The 22,128-nt window shown below is 44.9% G+C and overlaps 1 protein-coding gene across 1 annotated transcript; it reads right to left on the bottom strand.

Annotated features, from left to right (window-relative positions):
• Positions 1–1,291: 1,291 nt before the first annotated feature.
• On the bottom strand, positions 1,292–21,544 carry th (tyrosine hydroxylase). The gene is made up of 13 exons (XM_060061503.1): positions 21,177–21,544; positions 19,839–20,042; positions 18,992–19,169; positions 18,305–18,393; positions 15,649–15,716; positions 15,235–15,285; positions 12,689–12,834; positions 12,073–12,208; positions 11,230–11,299; positions 10,946–11,002; positions 10,451–10,546; positions 9,862–9,995; positions 1,292–2,187 (listed from the first exon to the last, which is right to left on the bottom strand). The coding sequence occupies exons 1-13, from the start codon at positions 21,258–21,260 to the stop codon at positions 2,028–2,030; spliced, it is 1,473 nt and encodes a 490-aa protein (XP_059917486.1). The 5' UTR covers positions 21,261–21,544; the 3' UTR covers positions 1,292–2,027.
• Positions 21,545–22,128: the final 584 nt, after the last annotated feature.

The following is a 22,128-nucleotide window of genomic DNA, read 5'->3' as shown; positions in this document are numbered from 1 at the left end:
ACATGCGTCTCATGGTGGTCAAGGTTTCCTCCAGATGAAGAGCTGCAACCAAACACAAATCAGTCCAAATTATAACTAAATTATTGAATGATTGCTCCACTAATTCACCATTGTTTCTCACGGGCTCAGAGGAAGGTATTGTGGACCATTGTAGGCCTGTTCGAATATAGCTGGTCACGAAGGTTGGTGGACCAAGCGAGTTCTTTAGGATGAGATGATGATCAAATCAGACAAATAGAGAGACAGGCAGGCAGACAGACAGACAGACAGTTCAGTATTTAGTGAAAACACCTCCCTGCATCACTAATGGTTCATTATTCCTACATACGTAACTTACATGCGTGCTATATGAACTGCCTTTACTTTTGTGCTTTAACCTTTCCTCTATCAAGAGGATGGTTGAGGTTCAGTGACCTCCGGCTGACACCTAGCGGCCACTATAGGAACAACAGTGCATGTGAGAAAAACAGGCCTACAGACACAGGATGGGAATGGGTTTGATCGAGGTAAGATGTGCATTGTTGCATATTGCAGAACCAACATGCGTCGACCCAAGGTAAGGACTGTCGCTCTTCTCAACAATTACTCCCAGAAAGTCCCAAAGAAGTATGTTTATAAAACAATTCGTTATTTTTGATTAGGCCTACTTTAATGTTTGTGTATCATTCCTCAAGATATTTGTCTAGGTTGGGCAGGATAGTGTTTAGTAGCAGAGTGCTGAAAAAAAAAGCTCACAGAAGGCATACATAAGCAAGACACCCTAACCATGGTTAAGAATGATATATTCTGAGATACTGATTGATGTGAATTGGATAAATATAACCACCTGCACTTGAATCAAGTTATAATTACCCTCTACTAAGTGAGATTGTGATTAAAAATACGCTAAATAGAGAGACTATGGTAATGAGCCGCGGTAACTTTATTTGGTCTATTGTGCATTGTTGTTGCACGGCATTATGACCTCCGCATCTATCAGATCAACAGGAAGTCCAACCGTGTACTGCTGAACAGCGACCTCTAGTGGCATAATGTGTAAATGTATTGGTCGATTACTGTAAGAAGATATTTCCATTATTTTCATTTCTGTAAGTATTCCAAATACATATGCAATCATGGAGGCCTGCAGAAAATATTAATTATATTTCTATATCATATACCGTTTATCTGGAAATATAAAGTAATATATGTTGAATACTTTTTTATCGGGTTTTGAAAGCAGATTGCTATTATTCATTTCAGTTCTTGGCGAAAAACTTTTTGGCTTTGTCAAAAACGATTGACAATAAAGTTATTTCCCTTCATTTTTTATTACACATTGACATTGGATAACACAGATTTCAACTTTTGAAATTGAACAAACATTGCAAGCAGTTAAATTCCCAACTCAACAAAAGCATTTTAACTACAGCCATTTTTCTTTTAAATGAACTCATCATAATTAAAAGGTATATTTTGTTTAAGTTTAATAATATACTCTGATTAATGAAAGCGCCACATACTCTGTTATTTTAATTCATTCATGATCACATTTTGCCATTGATTAGTTCAGGGTCTAACAGAAACCGTAACAACAAAATGGAATACACTCTGAAGGAAATCTGGTGAGAAAACCCTTCGTCTCCTCAAACCCATGGAGGCATGAATGCACGTGGTGACACGGGGCCAACAGGGGCCCACTCAGCTTTACAACACTTTCATTCTCATGGCTCTAGTGGACGGACTGAGAACGGGGAGGAGCACAGATAACCAGATGAACACGGGGCACATGTGTCCACCAGGTGGAGGCGGGGGACAGGGGGGGCCGCGGCTGTTTGTGTGTGTGTGTGTGTGTGTGTGTGTGTGTGTGTGTGTGTGTGTGTGTGTGTGTGTGTGTGTGTGTGTGTGTGTGTGTGTGTGTGTGTGTGTGTGTGTGTGTGTGTGTGTGTGTGTGTGCGTGTGTGTGTGCATGCGTATGTGTGTGCTGTATGGCTCATGCATTTGTGTAGGGTAGGTTGGTCTGTCTGACGTGTGTGTGTGCGCGGACATCAGGGCAACACACTCAGGGCGTCTGTCAGGATCTTCAGGTCGTCCTTCACGGAGTCCAGACCTCCCCGGATCTTCAGCGGGTTGTCGAGCACCTCCACGCTGCTGGTGTAGGGGTCATAGCGCACAGAGAAGGGCCGCTTGATGCCCGCCACGTACGCCCTGGTGGTCACACACACGGACCAACTCAACACAATGAGGGTGGGCGGTACAGTCTCACAGATCCCATTTCAGATGACTAATCTACAATCCGATTGCAGCCCAGGTCTGGGTGAAGACTAATCTACATCCGACGGCAGCCCAGGTCTGGGTGAAGACTAATCTACAGTCTGACGGCAGCCCAGGTCTGGGTGAAGACTAATCTACAGTCTGACGGCAGCCCAGGTCTGGGTGAAGACTAATCTACAGTCTGACGGCAGCCCAGGTCTGGGTGAAGACTAATCTACTGTCTGACGGCAGCCCAGGTCTGGGTGAAGACTAATCTACAGTCGGACGCCAGCCCAGGACTGTGTGAAGACTAATCTACAGTCTGACGGCAGCCCAGGTCTGGGTGAAAGGGCAGTTTCTTTATCTTCGTTTTTTGAGTCAACCCATCATGTTGCTGGAAGCGGAGATCTGGTATTGGCAATTGACAAAGAATGCAAACTTGGCCAGCACTAGTGAACTGTAAAGAAGGTGTCTGTGAAGGATTCAACACTATGTAGACCGGCCACTGTAGGAATATCTTACCACTATAACAGCAGGCCTGTCGCACCAGTTACTCAAGTTACTCATGTGCCAAGCAGCCTGCAGCTCACACACACATAGCACGCGCGAATGCATACATACACCGCAAGCACGCACATACACATAGCACATACACATCGCATACACACACACGCGCATGAACATACATGGAAACGCACACACACACACACACACACACACACACACACACACACACACACACGCACGAGCATGCGCACACACCACCTGCAAGACAAAGGCAGCGACACATACACGGAGGCTCACACACACACACACACGCACGTGCACACACCGTACTCAAGACAAAAGCAGCGACACACTCGCCGGGCTAAGACGTTATGTTTTTAAACATAGCGGCTCCGCCATTGACACACACGCAGGTAAGAACACACACGCACGCTCACACACCGCAGCGACACTCGCCCAGGTAAAACTTTATGTTTTTAAACATAACAGCTACGCCATCGATACACGCGCAGGTAAGAACACACACGCACGCGCACACACCGCAGCGACACTCGCCAACGTATGACGTTATGTTTTTAAAAATAACTGCTCCGCCATCGACACACGCGCCCAGGTAAGAACGGACACACCGCAGTGACACACTCGCCCAGGTAAGACGTTATGTTTTTAAACATAACAGCTCTTCCGTCAACAAACTCTCCCAGGTAACACGTTCTGTCTATAGACTGTAGAAATTGCGCTAAAAGAAGGGAAGACAATTTCTCACCTCGACAAGCAACGGCAGGTCGTTCATTTTGTCATATAAAAACCGTTAAATTCAAACATCACACCGACAGGTATATCAACACATAAGTCACGTGATCTTAAAGAGACAGTGTCCCAATAACACAGAACGAAAACATGTCAATAACACAGTATGGTGAATTATGTTTATAGAGTCCACCACAAGACTGCACTTTGTTGCTAAAATGTAATATAACTCTGTCCTCCTTGGGCCTCCCGAAATGCTTTACACTTTGTTGCTCAAACTTAATATTTCTCTCCTCCTTGAGCCTCCCCAAATGTCTTGCGGTATTGATATCTCCCCCTTCCCCTCCCCCTTGCGGTTTTAGTTGTTTGATTTTTCTGATGTTTTGTGTGTATGCTATGTGTGACTGCCTGTCTTGGCCAGGACACTGGACGAGATGTTTAATCTCAATGATGATTATTGTTGATTATTGTTGGGAGCGCACCGGATCTGCTGGGGGGGATTTGGTCTGATTGCGGGCACCTGCTCGCAATCAGACCAATCAGGGAGTGTGTATTTATGTGCCTGCTTTGTCTTGTAATGGCAAGGTTCGGGAGCAGAGAGACAGGGGCGATCGCCGCCAGAGATCGCCTGGAACGCACCCTGTGACCGCTTTGAGCGGAGTTATGATTTACGTTTAACGACTTGTGTTTTGTTGGACTTCTGAACGATCGAAATAATCAGGCTGTTTTCCGTGAGCTCCTCGCCTCCGGAGGAAGCGGCGGTGAACCCAGAGGGGCAGGAGCCGTGGCCCACATCCATGTCCCGAAGTTGGGGGAGGCAGACGACGCTGAGGCCTTCCTAGAGACCTTCCAGGGAGACCTTCGAGGTCTCTAGGTGGCCTCGTCAGGAGTGGGCTCACCGTCTCCTGCCACTCCTGACGGGGGAGGCCTAGCTCGCAGCCCACAGTCTGCCGGCCGGGGCCCAACGAGACTACGACACCGTCGCCAAGGCCATCCTAATCCGGCTAAATTTAAATCCCGAGGAACATCGTCCGCATCACCGGTGCCCCGCCTCCTCCCCACGGTCCCGGCGAGGCGTACAGTATCCCGGTGAGGATACAGCGGGGTACGTACCAGGCGCTTTTGGATTCGGGCTGCATGCAGACCATGATCCATCAGCGCCTGGTGCGGTCCGAGGCATTGGTGGAGGCATCTAGCGTTCCGGTGAGGTGTATACACGGGGATGTTCATGAGTATCTTGGTCCCTATCGAAATTCGTTATGGGGGGAAAAAACATAGAGTCAAGGCGGCGGTTGGTTCAAGCCTCACGCATCCCCTGATTCTAGGGTTGGATTGGGCTGGGTGTCCCAGGCTGTTAGGGGGACTACGGGGGTGCGGACACGACAGGTAGGGACATGTAATTCGGGTGCTGTGTTCTCTGCCGATGCGGGGGCGTCCGACGCTGTTCAGGGAGGATTTCCCGCTCGAGCAGTCTTGTGATGCTACCCTACGCTCAGCCTACGACCAAGTGATAGCCATTGATGGTACTCGGGTACAGCCAGACGCAGTGCTGACTCACCCATACTTTGTGGTGGTTAGGGATAGGCTTTATCGGATGGGTCGTGACTCCCAGAGTGCGGAGGTTGTCACCCAATTGCTGGTTCCCAGGAGCCGCCGGGAAATGGTTTTCCAGGCAGCGCATTATAACCCAATGGCGGGCCATTTGGGGTACGATAAAACAATCAGTCGGATACCATCACACAAGCGTTTCGGGTGGAGTTGCGCAGGTGGTGCGCCTCCTGTCCCCAGTGTCAGTTGGTGAATCCCTCGGCCGTCCCCAGGGCTCACTTGTGGCCCCTTTCCCTGGTAGAAGCCCCCTTCGACCGCATTGCCATGGACATTATCGGGCCATTAGAACGTTCTGCACAGGGGTATTGATTTGTGTTATCCTGATCGACTACGCAACCCGATACCTGGACGCAATTCCGTTGCGCAACATCTCCGCGAGGAGTGTTGCGCAGGCATTGTTTCATGTGGTCGATAGGGTTTAATTATGTTCTTTTCCCTCACTCTCCACCTCATGCCTAACTCTCCACCTCAAGCTGGTGTGTAGTGAGCGTTCTGGCACCGATTGGCTGCCGTGCATCACCCAAGTGGGTGCTACATATTGGTGGTGGTTAGTGAGGTCCCCCCTTCACTTTAGGCGTCTTGAGCATATAGGCGCTGATGGATCATGGTCTGCATGCAGCCCGAATCCAAAAGCGCCTGGTACGTACCCCGCGATAGGTCGATAGGTCGATAGGGTTTAAATGTGGTCGATAGGGTTTAAATGTGGTCGAGAGGGGTTTACATGTTTAAATGTGGTTGATAGGGTTTACATGTTTAAATGTGGTCGATAGTGTTTGAGTGTGGTCGCTAGTGTTTGAGTGTGGTCGCTAGTGTTTACATGTGGTCGATAGTGTTTAAATGTGGTCGATAGTGTGTAGGTGTGGGCGAGAGTGTTTAAATGTGGTCGATGGTGTTTGGATGTGGTCGATAGTGTTTGCATGTTTAAATGTGGTCGATAGTGTTTAATTGTGGTCGATAGTGTTTAATTGTGGTCGATAGGGTTTACATGTTTAAATGTGGTCGATAGTGTTTATATATGGTCGATAGGGTTTACATGTGGTCGATAGGGTTTACATGTGGTCCATAGTGTTTAAATGTGGTCCATAGTGTTTAAATGTGGGCGATAATGTTTAAATGTGGGCGATAGTGTTTAAATGTGGTCGATAGGGTTTACGTGTGGTCCATAGTGTTTAAATGTGGGTGATAGTGTTTAAATGTGGGCGATAGTGTTTACATGTGGTCGATTGGGTTTAATTATGTTCTTTTCCCTCACTCTCCACCTCATCCCTAACTCTCCACCTCAAGCTGGTGTGTAGTGAGCGTTCTGGCACCGATTGGCTGCCGTGCATCACCCAAGTGGGTGCTACATATTGGTGGTGGTTAGTGAGGTCCCCCCTTCACTTTAGGCGTCTTTGAGTGTTATTAATTATTATTATTATTCATGTTTAACCTCTGTTTTCCTTTTATTCCTAGTCTGTTTTACATAGTTTTGAATGATGACTATATGCTCTGTAAGGTGACCTTGGGTGTCTTGAAAGGCGCCTCTAAATTAAATGTATTATTATTTATTATTATATCGCGGGTGGGAATCCCGATGGAGATTCTAACTGATCAGGGCACCAATTTCATGTCACGCACGATTAGGGAACTTTACGGGTTGTTGAAGGTCAAGGCCATCCGCACGAGCGTCTATCACCCAGCCACGGACGGCTTGTGTGAGAGGTTTAACCAGACGTTAAAGTGCATGATCCGTAAGTTCGTACACAAGGATGCTCGAAATTGGCATCAATGGCTAGACGTGGATTACGAGGTAGTGCCCATGTGCGGTCGGACAGGGGCGAAAACAAACAGACATGCCACATCAACCTCCTTACAAGGTGGAACGATGTGGCCCCTGTCGCGTTCGCGACGACACTAACGGAGAGAGAGGAGCTCGGACCAGAAGTCCCGGCCCCCACCAACCCCCGGTTGGCGGGGGGAGGATCTCTCGGTGAGTCCAGCGGAGGCGTTGCCAGCCTGCAACTCCAGTTCGCCGACGTGTTTTCGCCCCTGCCCGGTTGTACCCCGTTAATCACTCATGCCATCGAGAGGCAACCTGGGTTAACAGTGCGGACACGCCCCTACAGGCTGCCCGTCCACAAACAAGACGTGATGCGGCGCGAATTGGCAAAATTGATGACATCGTCATCTATGGTGACACGTGGGGGCAGCATGTGCAGCGGGTGGCGGCCGGCATTCAGTCGCTGAGACGGGCGGGGCTCACGGCCAACCCGAAGAAGTGCGTGATCGAACAGAGGGAGATCCAGTATCTGGGGTACCACCTGGGGGCAGGGAAGGTCCGGCCGCCGGTTTGTAAGACCATGGCGGTCGCCGCCTCCTCTCGGCCCAGGACCAAGAAGGAGGTGAGGCGGTTCCTTGGGCTGGCAGGGCACTACCGGCAGTTTGTGCCGCACTTCCCGGACATAGCCAGCCCCTCGACCGACCTCACCCAGATACAGTCCGACCGACCTCCCCTAGATACAGTCCAGTGGTCGGAGCCATGTCAAGTGTCGTTTGAGGCTATTAAAACAGCCCTCTGCGGGGAAGCGGTCCTGTGTGCTCCTAACTTTAATCCCCCTTTTTCCCTGCAGACAGACGCGTCGGACAGGGGGTTGGGCGCGGTCCTGACCCAGCAGGTGGAAGGGGCCGACCGACCGGTGCTGTACCTGAGCTGCAAACTGTCAGACCGGGAGGGTCGGTACAGCACGATGGAGTGTCTCGCCATCCAATGAGCGGTCGGCGCCCTTCGATAATACCTGCTGGATTGCGCATTCACCCTCTAGTCCGACCACGCCCCCCTCCAGTGGCGCCACCGCATGAAGGATGTCAACGCGAGGATTACCCGGTGGTACCTCGCGTTGCAACCCTTCAATTTCCGGGTTGTGCACAAGCCTGGGGCGCAGATGGCCGTGGCGGACTTCCTCTCCCGTGCCAGGGGGGGGGGGGGGGGGGGGGTGAGTTGGCGGCCGGATGTGTCCCCAGCCTGTGTCGGACGGAAAAATTGGAAAAGCAAACCTAGAGTCCAAGCGCACTGTGACCTTGTTACAATAGTATACGACACTTTCCATTGAACAATTACCCCTGTTACGATAAATTGACTAATTTTATAATGTAATCAAATGCTCACACACTAGCTGCTTTCAGACACACGTGTAAGTCCTGATATTCTACTGATGGGCCGTATGTGTGAACAATATATCCTGTCATTTGTACCCTGATAATCTCCTGAATAATAATACCCCTGAGGTAGTATTTTGTCAGTAGAAAATGTAAATGATATGTGAATGAGTAGAAAGTCGGTATTTCTCACACCACTTCAGTGGGCGTGTTTATGACGCTTCTAGATGTCATCGAGTGGCCCCCTAAATGAGCCTGTTGCCTTTTGTTCGCTGAATGGTTGAAAAATATTTCAATTTTGGCACTGCCTTTAAGAGTAATTTGTGGTGAACGAATGTTATACATTGTAAAATTATAGGCAAAATATTATATTATGTGCTCAGAAATTTGATACATTATCTGCTACATAGTCAGCTTATTGGAAGGCAAGGTTGCAGACTGTTCACCAGCCACACTATAGCCTACTGGTGGTAATATACAGTAACTAGAACACAGACTCACTGAACTAAGGCAGTGAGGACCAAGTTCACAGGAGGAGCAGCAGTGAGGAAACATTGGAAGAAAAACCCACCTCATCCACCAACAGAAACACTACAGCCCACAGAGGCAGTTCCAGGCCCCGCCTGAGTCGGGTGCTGTGGGCTCTCATCACCTTACTCCAGTGTCCCCGGTCATTCACTGAGAATTGGGCTGCATTAAATAAACCCCGTCTGGGCAAACGTTCGCTGCTATTCTCCCAACTCAGGAAACGTTATGGGACCGCAGAGAACAGAGGCACAACACTAGGAAAGGGTTAGCCTTCTCTGATGACACTATAACCTTCACCTAGAACACAAAATCGACCTTACAAAGGGCTTTAAGCACAAAATAAATGTTATAAAATCAACAGGTTTAAAAAAAATAGATAATAATAATAGAGAAATAAAGGAAATAAAGTTTTAGTAAATTCAGGAAAGACTCTCGGATAAAAAGTGTCTAGGAAGGGACTTAAAAGAGATCATTGGTGGTTTCTAGGAGCTACTAGTTTTCCCAGAGCACCATTTGATGTGCAGTATTGTTCACCTGCTTTGGCAATGCAAATGTTTATTTCTCATGCCAATAAAGCTTTTTAGAGAGAGAGAGAGAGAGAGAGAGAGAGAGAGAGAGAGAGAGAGAGAGAGAGAGAGAGGGAGAGAGAGAAATAGACAGAATGAAATAGAAAGAGAGACAGAGGCAGAGTGAAATAGACAGAGTGAAATAGACAGAGACAGAGTGAAATAGACAGAGAGACAGAGACAGAGTGAAATAAACAGAGACAGAGAGAGGCAGAGAGAGAGAGAGAATTCCCAGCAGTGTAGTAGGTGTGTGTCTGTCGATACCTCCCTCCCTCTCTCTCTCTTTCACGCTCCCTCACTCTCTGTATCCCTCTGTTTATTCCTTTCCCTCTTTGTCCCTCTCCCATATACCAAATCACATTATGGGTAATATAATGTGGATAATGCACTTTGTGTGTGTGTGTCTGCTTGCATTTGTATGTGTGTGTGTGGGTCTGTGTTTATGCATGCTTCCCTGCATGTGTGTGGGGGTTTATATCTTCTATGTGTGTGTGTTTGTGTCAGTGCGCGTGTGTATGTGTTCTCGTCTCAGCACCTGAGCTTCTCTTTGGCGTCTAGAAAGCTTTCAGAGACAAAGTAGACAGACTGGTAGTTCTGGTCCTGGTAGGGCTCCACCGAGGCGGCGTCCGGCTCGAACACCCTCCTCTCGGGGTCCTCCGACAGGGAGTGCTGCAGGCGAGGAGAACAGTTATGATGAACTAAACACAAGCAAATAGAGGAGCAGATGACCTGTGTGATGGTGTCGGGACAGGATATAGCATGGTAGTTTGGTGGTTCTGGACGTTTGACTCTCGGGCCAAAAGTTCTGGGTTCGTCCCCCAATGGCTGCCAGCATACTTCAGCAGGATGATGCCTCTACCTGTCCTGAATGACATGATCGAAGTTCACTGTAAATGTCTTCCTAAGAACAATACAGCACTTCTCAATAGCGGGATGAGGTAGTGACTAGGGAGGGAGGAGATTGTTGGGACGTTGGTTGTCTTTCTTTAGTTTCAGGAAGTCGATCTCTTTGGCTCTTCGCTGCTCGTTCTCTTTACAACTCACGGATGTTACCTACAGCAGCTTTAAGAGGAAGAGGCGAGGAGATAGAAGAGAAGAAGACAGGCGTAGAGAAGGGGACATACCACTAGCTCTCCGTAGGAAGACAGGAGTCCGGCGCCGTACGCTTTAATCTCTCCGTTCTGTTTACACAGGCCGAATTCCACGGTGAACCAGTACAGCTGAGAAAGAAAACATCACGCTACTGACTGAGAGAACATCACCCTCAGAGGCTACTGACTGAGAGAACATCACGCTCAGAGGCTACTGACTGAGAGAACATCACGCTCAGAGGCTACTGACTGAGAGAACATCACGCTCAGAGGCTACTGACTGAGAGAACATCACGCTCAGAGGCTACTGACTGAGAGAACATCATGCTCAGAGGCTACTGACTGAGAGAACATCATGCTCAGAGGCTACTGACTGAGAGAACATCAAGCTCAGAGGCTACTGACTGAGAGAACATCATGCTCAGAGGCTACTGACTGAGAGAACATCAAGCTCAGAGGCTACTGACTGAGAGGACATCATGACAGAGGGGTGGAGGCCGTCTGTACAGCCATGTGTTGTGTACTCACTGTGGACAGCTTCTCTATGTCCTCATCCGACGCCCCCAGTGAGGCCAGACCGATGTTCTACACACAGGAACAGTTAACAGCATGAGCCGCTGAAGCATTAGATTGAAGCATGTTCTACATGAAACATTTTCGGAAATCATTAAAGCTAATCATTGAAAATGAATGCAGTCAACAAAATAAATACAGTCTGTCATATTTCTATATATAAGATATATGACGGATGTCTCGTTATTTGACAATAAAGTAAGACTCAATGGTTGAGAGGACCAGGATCTAGATATTACCTGGGAGAACTGGGCAAAAGTCCTGCCAGCCAGCATGGGGATGTGACCCAGAAGCTCATGTATGCAGTCCCTGAAATACAAACACACACACGCGGAGACACACACACACACACACACACACACACACACACACACACACACACACACACACACACACACACACACACACACACACACACACACACACACACACACACACACACACACACACACATCAGATTAATCAGATATCAACATGAGAACAGTGAAAACCGCGAGCTGCTGACCCTCATGGGAGAGAAGGTGATGCAGTTGCATTTAACGAAGACGGGGAAAGATGGTGTGATCTACAAGAAAATACCAGAGGAACTTTCCTTACGAGGCTTTCGTTGGTATTAAAAACAAGTGGTCAGCAAAGTAAGGAATATGTTGGCATTTTTCCACTTATAATAATTGGAGTATGCAAATTATTCTAAAGAGGTTTACTCTCCGTGCGTAGCCCTCCTCCTCCAGTGACCCAAGAAAGCCGGCTCCGTGACGAAGGGGGATTTCATTTTACCCCCTCGGTTTTACTCCGGCAAGACAGCGACATTGCAGGGCTAATGTATCGTAGCCAGAGAGTGGAGCCTCACCAAAAACACTCCCGTGCCCTGGGCTAAATAAAGGATCTACCAGGAGGAAGAAGCAGCCATTTTAAATGTTGTTAATGGATGGGACCAGCTAGTGAATGGGACAAACTCGTGGGCGGGACTAGCTAGCGGGCGGAAAAGGTTCAAGGGTTAGGATGATGATGCTGATGATGATGCTGATGAAGATGACGATGGTGGTGTTCGAGGGGTGGGGGTGGCTGAATGTGGTCCTCACGGTTCAGGGGAGTGCATGGGAGAGGAGGAGTGGCGGATGTACTGGGTGCACTGGAACACTCGGAACGCCAGACTGGTCAGGAAGTCTCTGGCCGACAACAAACCAGCCACTGGTCGAACCAGGAACCCCGTACGCTCTGGGGGAGGAAGGGAGAGAGAGGGGGACAGAGGGGAAGAAAGAGAGAGGGGGATAAATAGAGGGGAAGTGAGAAGGAGGGAGGGGGGACGAGGTGGGGAGGTGGAGGGAGACCACCAGGAAAGAAGAATAAAAAGAGAATTTTTGATTTTTTTTATAATTTCTATTTTACATAATATATATGTACTTATATATATATAAATATATAAATACAGTATATGTATATAAACACGTATGTATATACATATATATATATATATATATATATATATAGCCCAAGGTGACCTTGGGTGTCTTGAAAGGCGCCTCTAAATTAAATGTATTATTATTATTATTATTATATATATATATATATATATATATATATATATATATATAGACATGTATAAACATTAATATCTATGTACTGTATATTCAAATAGATGTATATATATATATCTATGCATATGTATATGTTGGTGTTGGCTTTCTATAAGTCTACCTCTGAGGAAGCGGGACACGTCTTCCAGCTGGGGGATGTTGTCTGGGCTGTAGCCGCAGTGTTTCTCCAGCAGCTGGAAGGCCTCTAGGTGCTCACTGCAGGCGTGGCTGTTGTACAGCTCCCTCAGGGTCACGTACACCTCCCGCCTGGCCAATCACACACAAGCACGGGTCACACCTCCCGCCTGGCCAATCACACACAAGCATGGGTCACAACTCCCACCTGGCCAATCACACACAAGCACGGGTCACACCTCCCGCCTGGCCAATCACACACAAGCACGGATCACATACACCTACCGCCTGACCAATCACACACAAGCATGAGTCACGTACATCGACCTCCTGGCCAATCACACACAAGCATGGGGTCCTCAGGCTTTGTGTTCAACATCAGACAAGTTCATTATAGTTCATAGTTATCTGTACTGTCTGTGGTATACTGAGTACTATCTGTTTAATACCATTTAATTTCTGTTTAATACTGTCTATTGTCTATTTTATACAGAGCACTGTCTTTGGTATACTCTGTACTGTCTTCGGTATACTATGTCTGTTTTATACTGTGCACTGTCTGTTTTATACTGTCTACTGTCTGTTTTATACTGTGTACTGTCTGTTTTATACTGAGTACTGTTTGTTTTATACAGAGAACTGTCTTTGGTTTGGTATACTGTGTACTGTCTGTTTTATACAGATAACTGTCTTTGGTATACTGTGTACCGTCTGTTTTATACTGTGTAGTGCCTGTTTTATACAGAGTACTGTCTGTTGTACACTGAGTATTGTCTGTTGTTTATTGTGTATAGTCTCTCTTGCATACAAAGTACTGTCTTTTGTATACTGTGTACTGTCTGTTTTATACTGTGTACTGTCTATTTTATACTGAGTACTATCTGTTGTATACTGGGTACTATCTGTTTTATACAGTGTACTGTCTGTTTTATACTGAGTACTGTCTTTGGTATACTGTGTACAGTCTGTTTTATACTGTCTAATGTCTGTTTTATACTGTCTACTGTCTGTTTTATACAATGTTCTGTCTTTGGTCTCCTGTGCACTGTCTGTTTTATACAAAGTACTGTCTTTTGTATACTGTGTACTGTCTATTTTATCCTGTGTACTGTCTGTTTTATACTGAGTACTGTCTGTTGTATACTGAGTACTATCTGTTTTATACTGTGTACTGTCTGTTTTATACTGTGTACTGTCTGTTTTATACTGTGTATTGTCTGTTTTATACTGTCTAATGTCTGTTTTATACAGAGTACTGTCTTTGGTATACTGTGTCCTGTCTGTTTTATACTTTGTACTGTCTATTTTATCCTGTGTACTGTCTGTTTTATACTGAGTACTGTCTGTTGCATACTGAGTACTATCTGTTTTATACTGTGTACTGTCTGTTTTATACTGAGAAGTGTCTTTGGTATACTGTGTACTATCTGTTTTATACTGAGTACTGTATTTGTTATGCTGTGTACTGTCTGTTTTATACTGAGTAGTGTCTTTGGTATACTGTGTACAGTCTGTTTTATACTGTCTAATGTCTGTTTTATACTGTCTACTGTCTGTTTTATACAATGTTCTGTCTTTGGTATACTGTGCACTGTCTGTTTTATACTGTGTACTGCCTGTTTTATACAGAGTACTGTCTGTTGTATACTGAGTATTGTATATTATAAACAGAGTACTGTCAGTTTTATACTGAGTATTGTCTGTTGTTTATTGTGTATTGTCTGTTGCATACTGAGCACTGTCTGTTTTATTCTGTGTACTGTCTGTTTTATACTGTGTATTGTCTGTTTTATACTGTCTAATGTCTGTTTTATACTGTGCACTGTCTGTTTTATACTGAGTACTGTATTTGTTATACTGTGTACTGTCTGTTTTATACTGAGTAGTGTCTTTGGTATACTGTGTACAGTCTGTTTTATACTGTCTAATGTCTGTTTTATACTGTCTACTGTCTGTTTTATACAATGTTCTGTCTTTGGTATACTGTGCACTGTCTGTTTTATACTGTGTACTGCCTGTTTTATACAGAGTACTGTCTGTTGTATACTGAGTATTGTATATTATAAACAGAGTACTGTCAGTTTTATACTGAGTATTGTCTGTTGTTTATTGTGTATTGTCTGTTGCATACTGAGCACTGTCTGTTTTATTCTGTGTACTGTCTGTTTTATACTGTGTATTGTCTGTTTTATACTGTCTAATGTCTGTTTTATACTGTGCACTGTCTGTTTTATACTGAGTACTGTGTCTGCTTTTTACAGTTTTTTACAGAACATGTGTTAATGTAATGTAAATTGAATGGACAATAAAGTTATATTTTCTGATCTCATGTGTTTACTCCATCTTGCCCGACGTTACAATAGGAAGGGCGCCGAAAGGGAGGACACTTTGGGGTTTTAGGTACACCATTTTCCTCTTTCTGCTCAAATCTGCCATTCAGCTCAGAGGTCTATTTAGGCTGTTTAGCTGTGTTCACTTTTAGCAAAAAACTGGTGCACAGCAGAGAAATTATGAGCAGGGAGCCAAACTCACCAGGTCCCGATCTCCTCCTCTGTGTAGTCGACCCTGGGTATCACGCTGCCGCTGCAGGGACGGAGAGAAACGAGTTTTAATAACACGGTACCCAACAGTAGTGAAGTTGCATCAGACATTTTTGCTCCCCCAATGTTGTTTTGATCAAATTACCCTTTCAATGAAGTCACATGGTCGCAAGTCGCATGTATTTGTTTGACTGCTGGCCATTGCTATGCAGTCAAATATGAGAAACTAAAGACTAAATCCAACCAGATTGTATCAAAACAAAGATGGGTGTGCAACACTGTCTGAACGGCCACTGACAGTCCTTGGAAAGTGATTGGTTAGCCCAGTTTGAGTCACTTCAGTCTGTCAAAAGAGATAATTCCAGATGGAGAACTCTGATGTTACTGTAGGGAGCTAACGTCTTACTGCCTGTATCTGAAGGCGATTTCCCCAATCATCTTCCTCCTCTGTCTGTACACAGGGTCAGAGAAGCCCTGCAAGAACAAACAGGGGTTTACTGGAGGACAACTAACACAGGAAGAGGTAGGGATTAGACAGTGAGATTAGAGACAGGTCATTAAGGAGCTGGCAGGGGTTAGACAGTGAGTAAAGAGACAGGTCATAAAGGAGCAGTCAGGGGTTATACAATGAATACAGAGACAGGTCATCAAGGAGCAGGTAGGGGTTAGACAGCGAATACAGAAACAGGTCATCAAGGAGCAGGTAGGGGTTAGACAGTGAATACAGAGACAAGTCATTAAGGAGCCTATGGAAGCATATATGTAGCAAAATTCAAATGGCAATGCAATTTGCAATTTGCAATTCAATAAGTAATTACGTTATGCAATTGACAATGCATTATGCAATTTCATAATGTAATTTGTAAATACGTTATTCAAAGTGTATTTTAATATGCAAAGTGACAATGCAATCCTCAATTAATTTGCAAAAGTTATAACAATAAAAATACAATAACATTTTGTCAAATTATTAAGCTATAGCGTCCCCGTGATTGCAATCCACTTCGCCACGCTCTGTGTGTTGCGATATTCAAATGACATTTCAATCCGCAAAACGGAATCCAAAACGGAATCCAAAACGGAATCCTAAGAGGAATACAAATAGGAATCCAAAACGGAATCCAAAGAGGAATCCAAATAGGAATCCAAAGAGGAATACAAATAGGAATCCAAAAAGTCAATATGCAAAGTGGCAAACGTATCAGCCAATCAGCGTCAGGACGTCACTTTCTATTGTCTCCAAGGGTATCTCCACGGTAATAATAATAATAATACATTTAATTTAAAGGGCGCCTTTCAAGACACCCAAGGTCACCTTACAGAGCATAAAGTTATCATAAATTGTTTAAAACAACACATTGTGGAAAAATAATAATAATAAATAAATAAATAAATAAATAAAACAAAAACAAGACAAAACAAAACAAACAAACAATCAAGACAGTGATCAGTTAGACGTTGTGTGCGAGTTTGAACAGGTGAGTTGTGACTTGAAGGTTGTAATGGTGTATGACTGTTTTATGTGTGGGGGGAGGGAGTTCCAGAGCCTGGGTGCTGAACAGCTGAATGACCGGGCACCCATTCGTAATAAGTCGTGATGTGGGGATACATAGTAGTCCAGCAGAGGTTGAGCGGAGGGAGCGGGAGCGGGAGGGAGTGTATTCTTGGAGGAGGTCGCAGAGGTAACTGGGGGCTAGGTTGTGGAGAGCTTTGTAGGTGAGGAGTGGGTGGAGACGGTGGGACTCCCGACCCTATGTTTTGCACCCAGTGCCTGTAGCACTTGGGAAATCTTTGTGTATACCACACTGGCGTCAAAACGTACCAGTGAGGATAAGTCGTCTATCCTATCTCCCAGAACACGCACTCTATCTACTGCATCTGTGTCTTCAACACGATTGTTCTCCACATCATCGGCCAAACTTCGGAGCGTATCAATAATCTCCATTGGTGACCATGGACCATAGGCTACGAACTAGAAGGGAACAAGGAAATTACGAGCAAGTGACGTAGTTGCCGCCCAGACGCTGATTGGCTGATACGTTTGCCACTTTGCATATTGACTTTTTGGATTCCTATTTGTATTCCTCTTTGGATTCCTATTTGTATTCCTCTTTGGATTCCTCTTTGGATTCCTCTTTGGATTCCGTTTTGCCAAATCTTTTGCAAAGCGTTCGTTTTGCGGATTGAAATGTCATTTGAATATCGCAACACACGGAGCGTGGCGAAGTGGATTGCAATCACGGGGACGCTATAGCTTTTCAATTTGTATAAAGGAACTCAAAGAATTTGACAAAATGTTATTCCATTTGTATTGTTATAACTTTTGCAAATTTAATTGAGGATTGCATTGTCACTTTGCATGTTAAAATACACTTTGAATAACGTATTTACAAATTACATTATAAAATTGCATAATGAATTGTCAAATGCATAATGTAATTCCAAATTGCATTGCCATTTGAATTTTGCTACATATATGCTTCCATAGGAGCCGGCAGGGCTTAGACAGTGAATGCAGAGACAGGCCATTAAGGCGATGGAAAACTGTTTAATTTACTTCTAATTGTGTTATTAAGGGTTATCAAAGTGTGTATTAACTTGCAATCTCACACATTCTTCCTTCAGTTCCTTCAAGATGATTTAGTAGGTGGGAGTCTAATCCTTGTTGCTAAGTAACCATATGGATGACCAAGTCATACACTCACATGACCAGGACACTGACTAATTACCAAATTTCCCTCCACACTCACGGCAGCTAGGTACGATCACAGTTTGAGACTTTGAGAAAGGATAAACTAGAGAAAACAGTGTGGGGGAATCAGACCATGTGTCCATAATCCTAAAAAATAGTTCATTCGCTGACCTTAAGATGTCAGTATACTTTTTTGTTCCAGATTTCTGGTAGTTAATACGCCCCTCTGTGCAGTTACATCCACAATCCTAGAAGAAGCCTAAGTCCCATACACATTTTATTACTTGATTACATATATTTATAAATATATATATATATATATATATATAAATATATATATATATACAGACACATATATGAGGAGACTTACAGGATGGTCTTGATCCAAGTCGGGATCAAATTTGTTCACCAGGTGATGACATTTGTCCAACTCTGCTATTTGCTTTGGAAACCAGTGAACTAGATTATAGGAGAAAAACCCATGCATTAAAACCAAGTCAGTTAATGTTTATTTTTTAAATGTTTGATTAATAACACAAGACCTGTGTTGGATTTGTTGAGAAAATTGTCCTCTATCACAGGTGTGAAGGTAAGCCTGACAATAGGATATTAGACATTTGCCACACAAGGCATGTTCGTCGCATCTGTGATTGTTTGATACAATGCCACAGGCTGCGTCTCCACTGCCAGTTTTCCTGGGACCTAGATACGTAGGAAGCTTCCTATGGCAGTGTCACGAGTTATTGTGGCGCGTAACCACGTAAACATCTCAGGTTCAGCGTCTTTGTACTGTGGGCAGTGACGTCACTAGGCTATCTTTATAGGTAATTCGATTAAAGAATATCTTTATAAAACAACTAAGTGAAAGAAACATTAGTGGTCAAATAAATGTCCTCAACATAGGACCGAGGTGGGATGTCTCCTATGACTTCCCAAAGATGGATGGCACTATATTAACTTTACTTCAACCTATTTGGGAAATGTCCTCGTAGTGGAGCCCCACCCGATGTGAGGGATTTGTGTTGTGGTGGGGTGGTGGTGGAGGAGCCTGCTTTACCTTTTACTTCTTTGGTGGTTCTGACGTCTTCAGCGATCCTCTTGATGGAGCTGATGAGCGTTCCCACGTCGGAGAGGTGCAGTTCGCAGCGGACAAAGTACTCCAGCGCCTCTTGCTGGTCGCGGTTCGCCTTCCCGCTCTGCCGGGTCTCCAGGTGGTGGATCTTAGCCTCAAACGTCTTGACAGATAAAGGAACAACCGGTCTGGTGAGGAAACCATCGCCCTCCTGGCATCAATGAAGCATCCGTTAACAATATCATTTATGAAGAATGATTTAGTGGTGCCGGTTCTACCGAAGAGGATTTAGCCTGTGTGCCACAAACCCAACCTATAGGTAAAGACGGCCAAGAACCAAGGGACCGTTTGAGGACCAATAATTAATTAATTTAAAAAAAAAGCATTAATTTATTGCTTTAGTAGCCCAACCCTAACCCGAAAATAAAATGGTTTGGCACAAATTATTAGCATTTTTGGTTCAATGTTAAGCAAATAAAAGTAAATATGAAAAACATCTGTTTGCTATTTTTTCAGCACATACCATAAACCATAGAAGAGAATAACACTAGTATTAATAATCCTTGTACGGATTTATCATCATTCATCATTTATAATTTATCACCGTCATCATCACCTCCATCATCATCATCATCATCATCATCATCATCATCATATTATTATATAATAATAATAATAATAATAATAATAATAATAATAATAATAATAATAATAATAATAATAATAATAATATCATAATTTGGGGTTAAACCAAAACATTATTAAAAATGTAACTCTTCTTCAGGTACAAACCAAGGGATCCTAAGAATTAATAACAGAACAGCCCGTATACCTCGAACACCTTGAGGGAGCGCGACAGGGCGGGGATCTTGGAGGACCTCAGTGTGAAGAACACGTTCAGCAGCGCCTTGCCGTTCTCCTCCTCGAACACGATCTGCTCGCTCACGTCCTTCGCCTCTGCCGCAGCGGCCGCCGCCTCACGCCCTTTGCGCGCGTCCTCGATCAGGCTCTGCCGCCGGCCGATGAACCGCGGGGACTGGGGGGAATTAAGGGTTTTGGGGATCACTGAATTTGCGGGTTTTTATTTTGGACCTCGTGTACGCCTATAGGCCAGGCCGCTGTAACGCTGTGGATACACGATTACATAAGGCTACAATTGTTTGATGAGCTTTGCTTCGGTCTCATGGTAGGCTATTATAAATAAATAAAAACTAGCCCAGTAAAATGAAGTTGCAGTGTGGTGAATGATACGGGTGTCGACTTTGAATACGGGTGTCGGTTTGGTAAATCGGTGCGTTGCGTTGATGTTGAATAATGACGTTGATATTAAATAAAGAGATAGCCTAACCGTCAGTACCCTATTAGGCTACGCGTCGTCAGCTCAATTGTACATTTTAGAGTTTGTAAACTCTGAGCCCACTACGACCCGCAATGTTACTGTTATATGTGCAAATACAAATATTAGTGTTGTGTTCGTCTTAACTCATGCAAGCAACTGACCCATGGTTATCTCATAAACAGCAAACTGAAGCGCTTACAATTATGCCACAGTGCGCATGTGCGCAATGGGGACATTGACACCAACCATTGTTGGTTGGTACCACAACAAGGTAAAGTTTGGAAATGGTCACAATAAAGTATCCTGTAGAACCAAATGGTTTTAACTGGGCGGCCATCACCCACAATTTATATGTTTTTAACACTGTTAATCACAGGTGCGACACCACTCGCCATATCTGCATCTGATATGGAAACAGTTCTAGAATATGACCAACATTGGGGAGAGTACTTTACCATGCGTCTTTCAGCGCGGATTGAAATAGGCCTATTGAAGCCAGCAGGGTTATGCAATAAACATACGGAGGAACGCGATCGCTGAGCTGCCCTATACCCCAACATGACACATTAAACTCAACTAGAATCGCAACCATCATCCCCAATTTGATGTCAACAGACCGAAAACAGTTGGAATGCCTACAGAAACAGATAGTTAATGTGATAATCACATTATTAGAAATAAACTTGGAGCAACGATTTACAGAGGAACTATTTTTTTGGGAGCATGCTTTTGCAAGTTCGCTGCCCCACCTGCCCATATGGACGGCAGGTGCCTAGATGCAATAGCTGCAACTTAAATACAAAATGGATTAGGCTACTAAAGATTTCTTACCGTCACAGAGTCGGACCGCTCCATCTCCGACGCGGCCCGGCGCATGGTCTTCGTCGAGGACGTAGAACTGTTTGAAATCGGCATTTTGAGGGGTTCTTAGTGAGCGTTATGTGAATGTTGTTTATTGTAGAGCGCTGGGTGTATGAGGCTTTGAGTTCAGCGCGGTGCGTTCTGTGAGCGCCTCTGAGTTCAGCGCGGTGCGTTCTCTGAGCGCCTCTGAGTTCAACGCGGTGCTTCCTCTGAGCGCCTCTGAGTTCAGCGCGGTGCGTTCTCTGAGCGCCTTTGAGTTCAGCGTGGTGCAGTGATTCCGTGGAGCGCCTCTGAGTTCAGCGCGTGGCGTCCTTGGATCGTCTGCTCAAGCAGAAGCGCTGCGCTCTCTCTTATTTATATGTTTTTTTTATGGGGACATTTGTTGAAGGTTTCTGACGTCAAGGCATCTGCGCACTTCTCCACCAACCCCAGGTTTCGGTTTCTGATAATTAATCGTTTTGTATTAATTGGTTTATAGCCTACGTTTTTTATTTTGGCCTCATGCATTTATTCCACTGTATATGCCTACTTATTTGCAGCTTGTATGTTGTGCTAAACAACCCAGGGGTGGTGAACAGGGGTGCGAACAGGAAATATTAGCATATGTATTATTGGGTAATTTGAGTTAGTTTCATACAGACAGTATTCGATTTATTATTTACGGAGACATAAGGGCTGGAACGAGAGGGATCCTGTCACATTACCTGGTGGAATAAGGTCTACGTCACGCGGACAGGAGCGGTGAATCAAGCAGTTATCTGAGCGGAACACTTCGTCCCCATGCATTTTTAGAAGCATAGCTTGTTAAATGTCTGCACATTATTTTGTTTCTTCCCCTTTCTGAGCCCTAATGTCATTCAACACTTACAAACAAAGGGTGTTTTATGGTTCCACGTTCCCGCAACGCAATGTCCACGCAGAC

Source organism: Gadus macrocephalus, chromosome 9, assembly GCF_031168955.1.
Source record: "Gadus macrocephalus chromosome 9, ASM3116895v1".
In the NCBI taxonomy this organism is placed as follows: Eukaryota; Metazoa; Chordata; class Actinopteri; order Gadiformes; family Gadidae; genus Gadus; species Gadus macrocephalus.
Note: the sequence above shows the minus strand (reverse complement) of the source record. Positions and strands in the feature narration are given on the sequence as shown.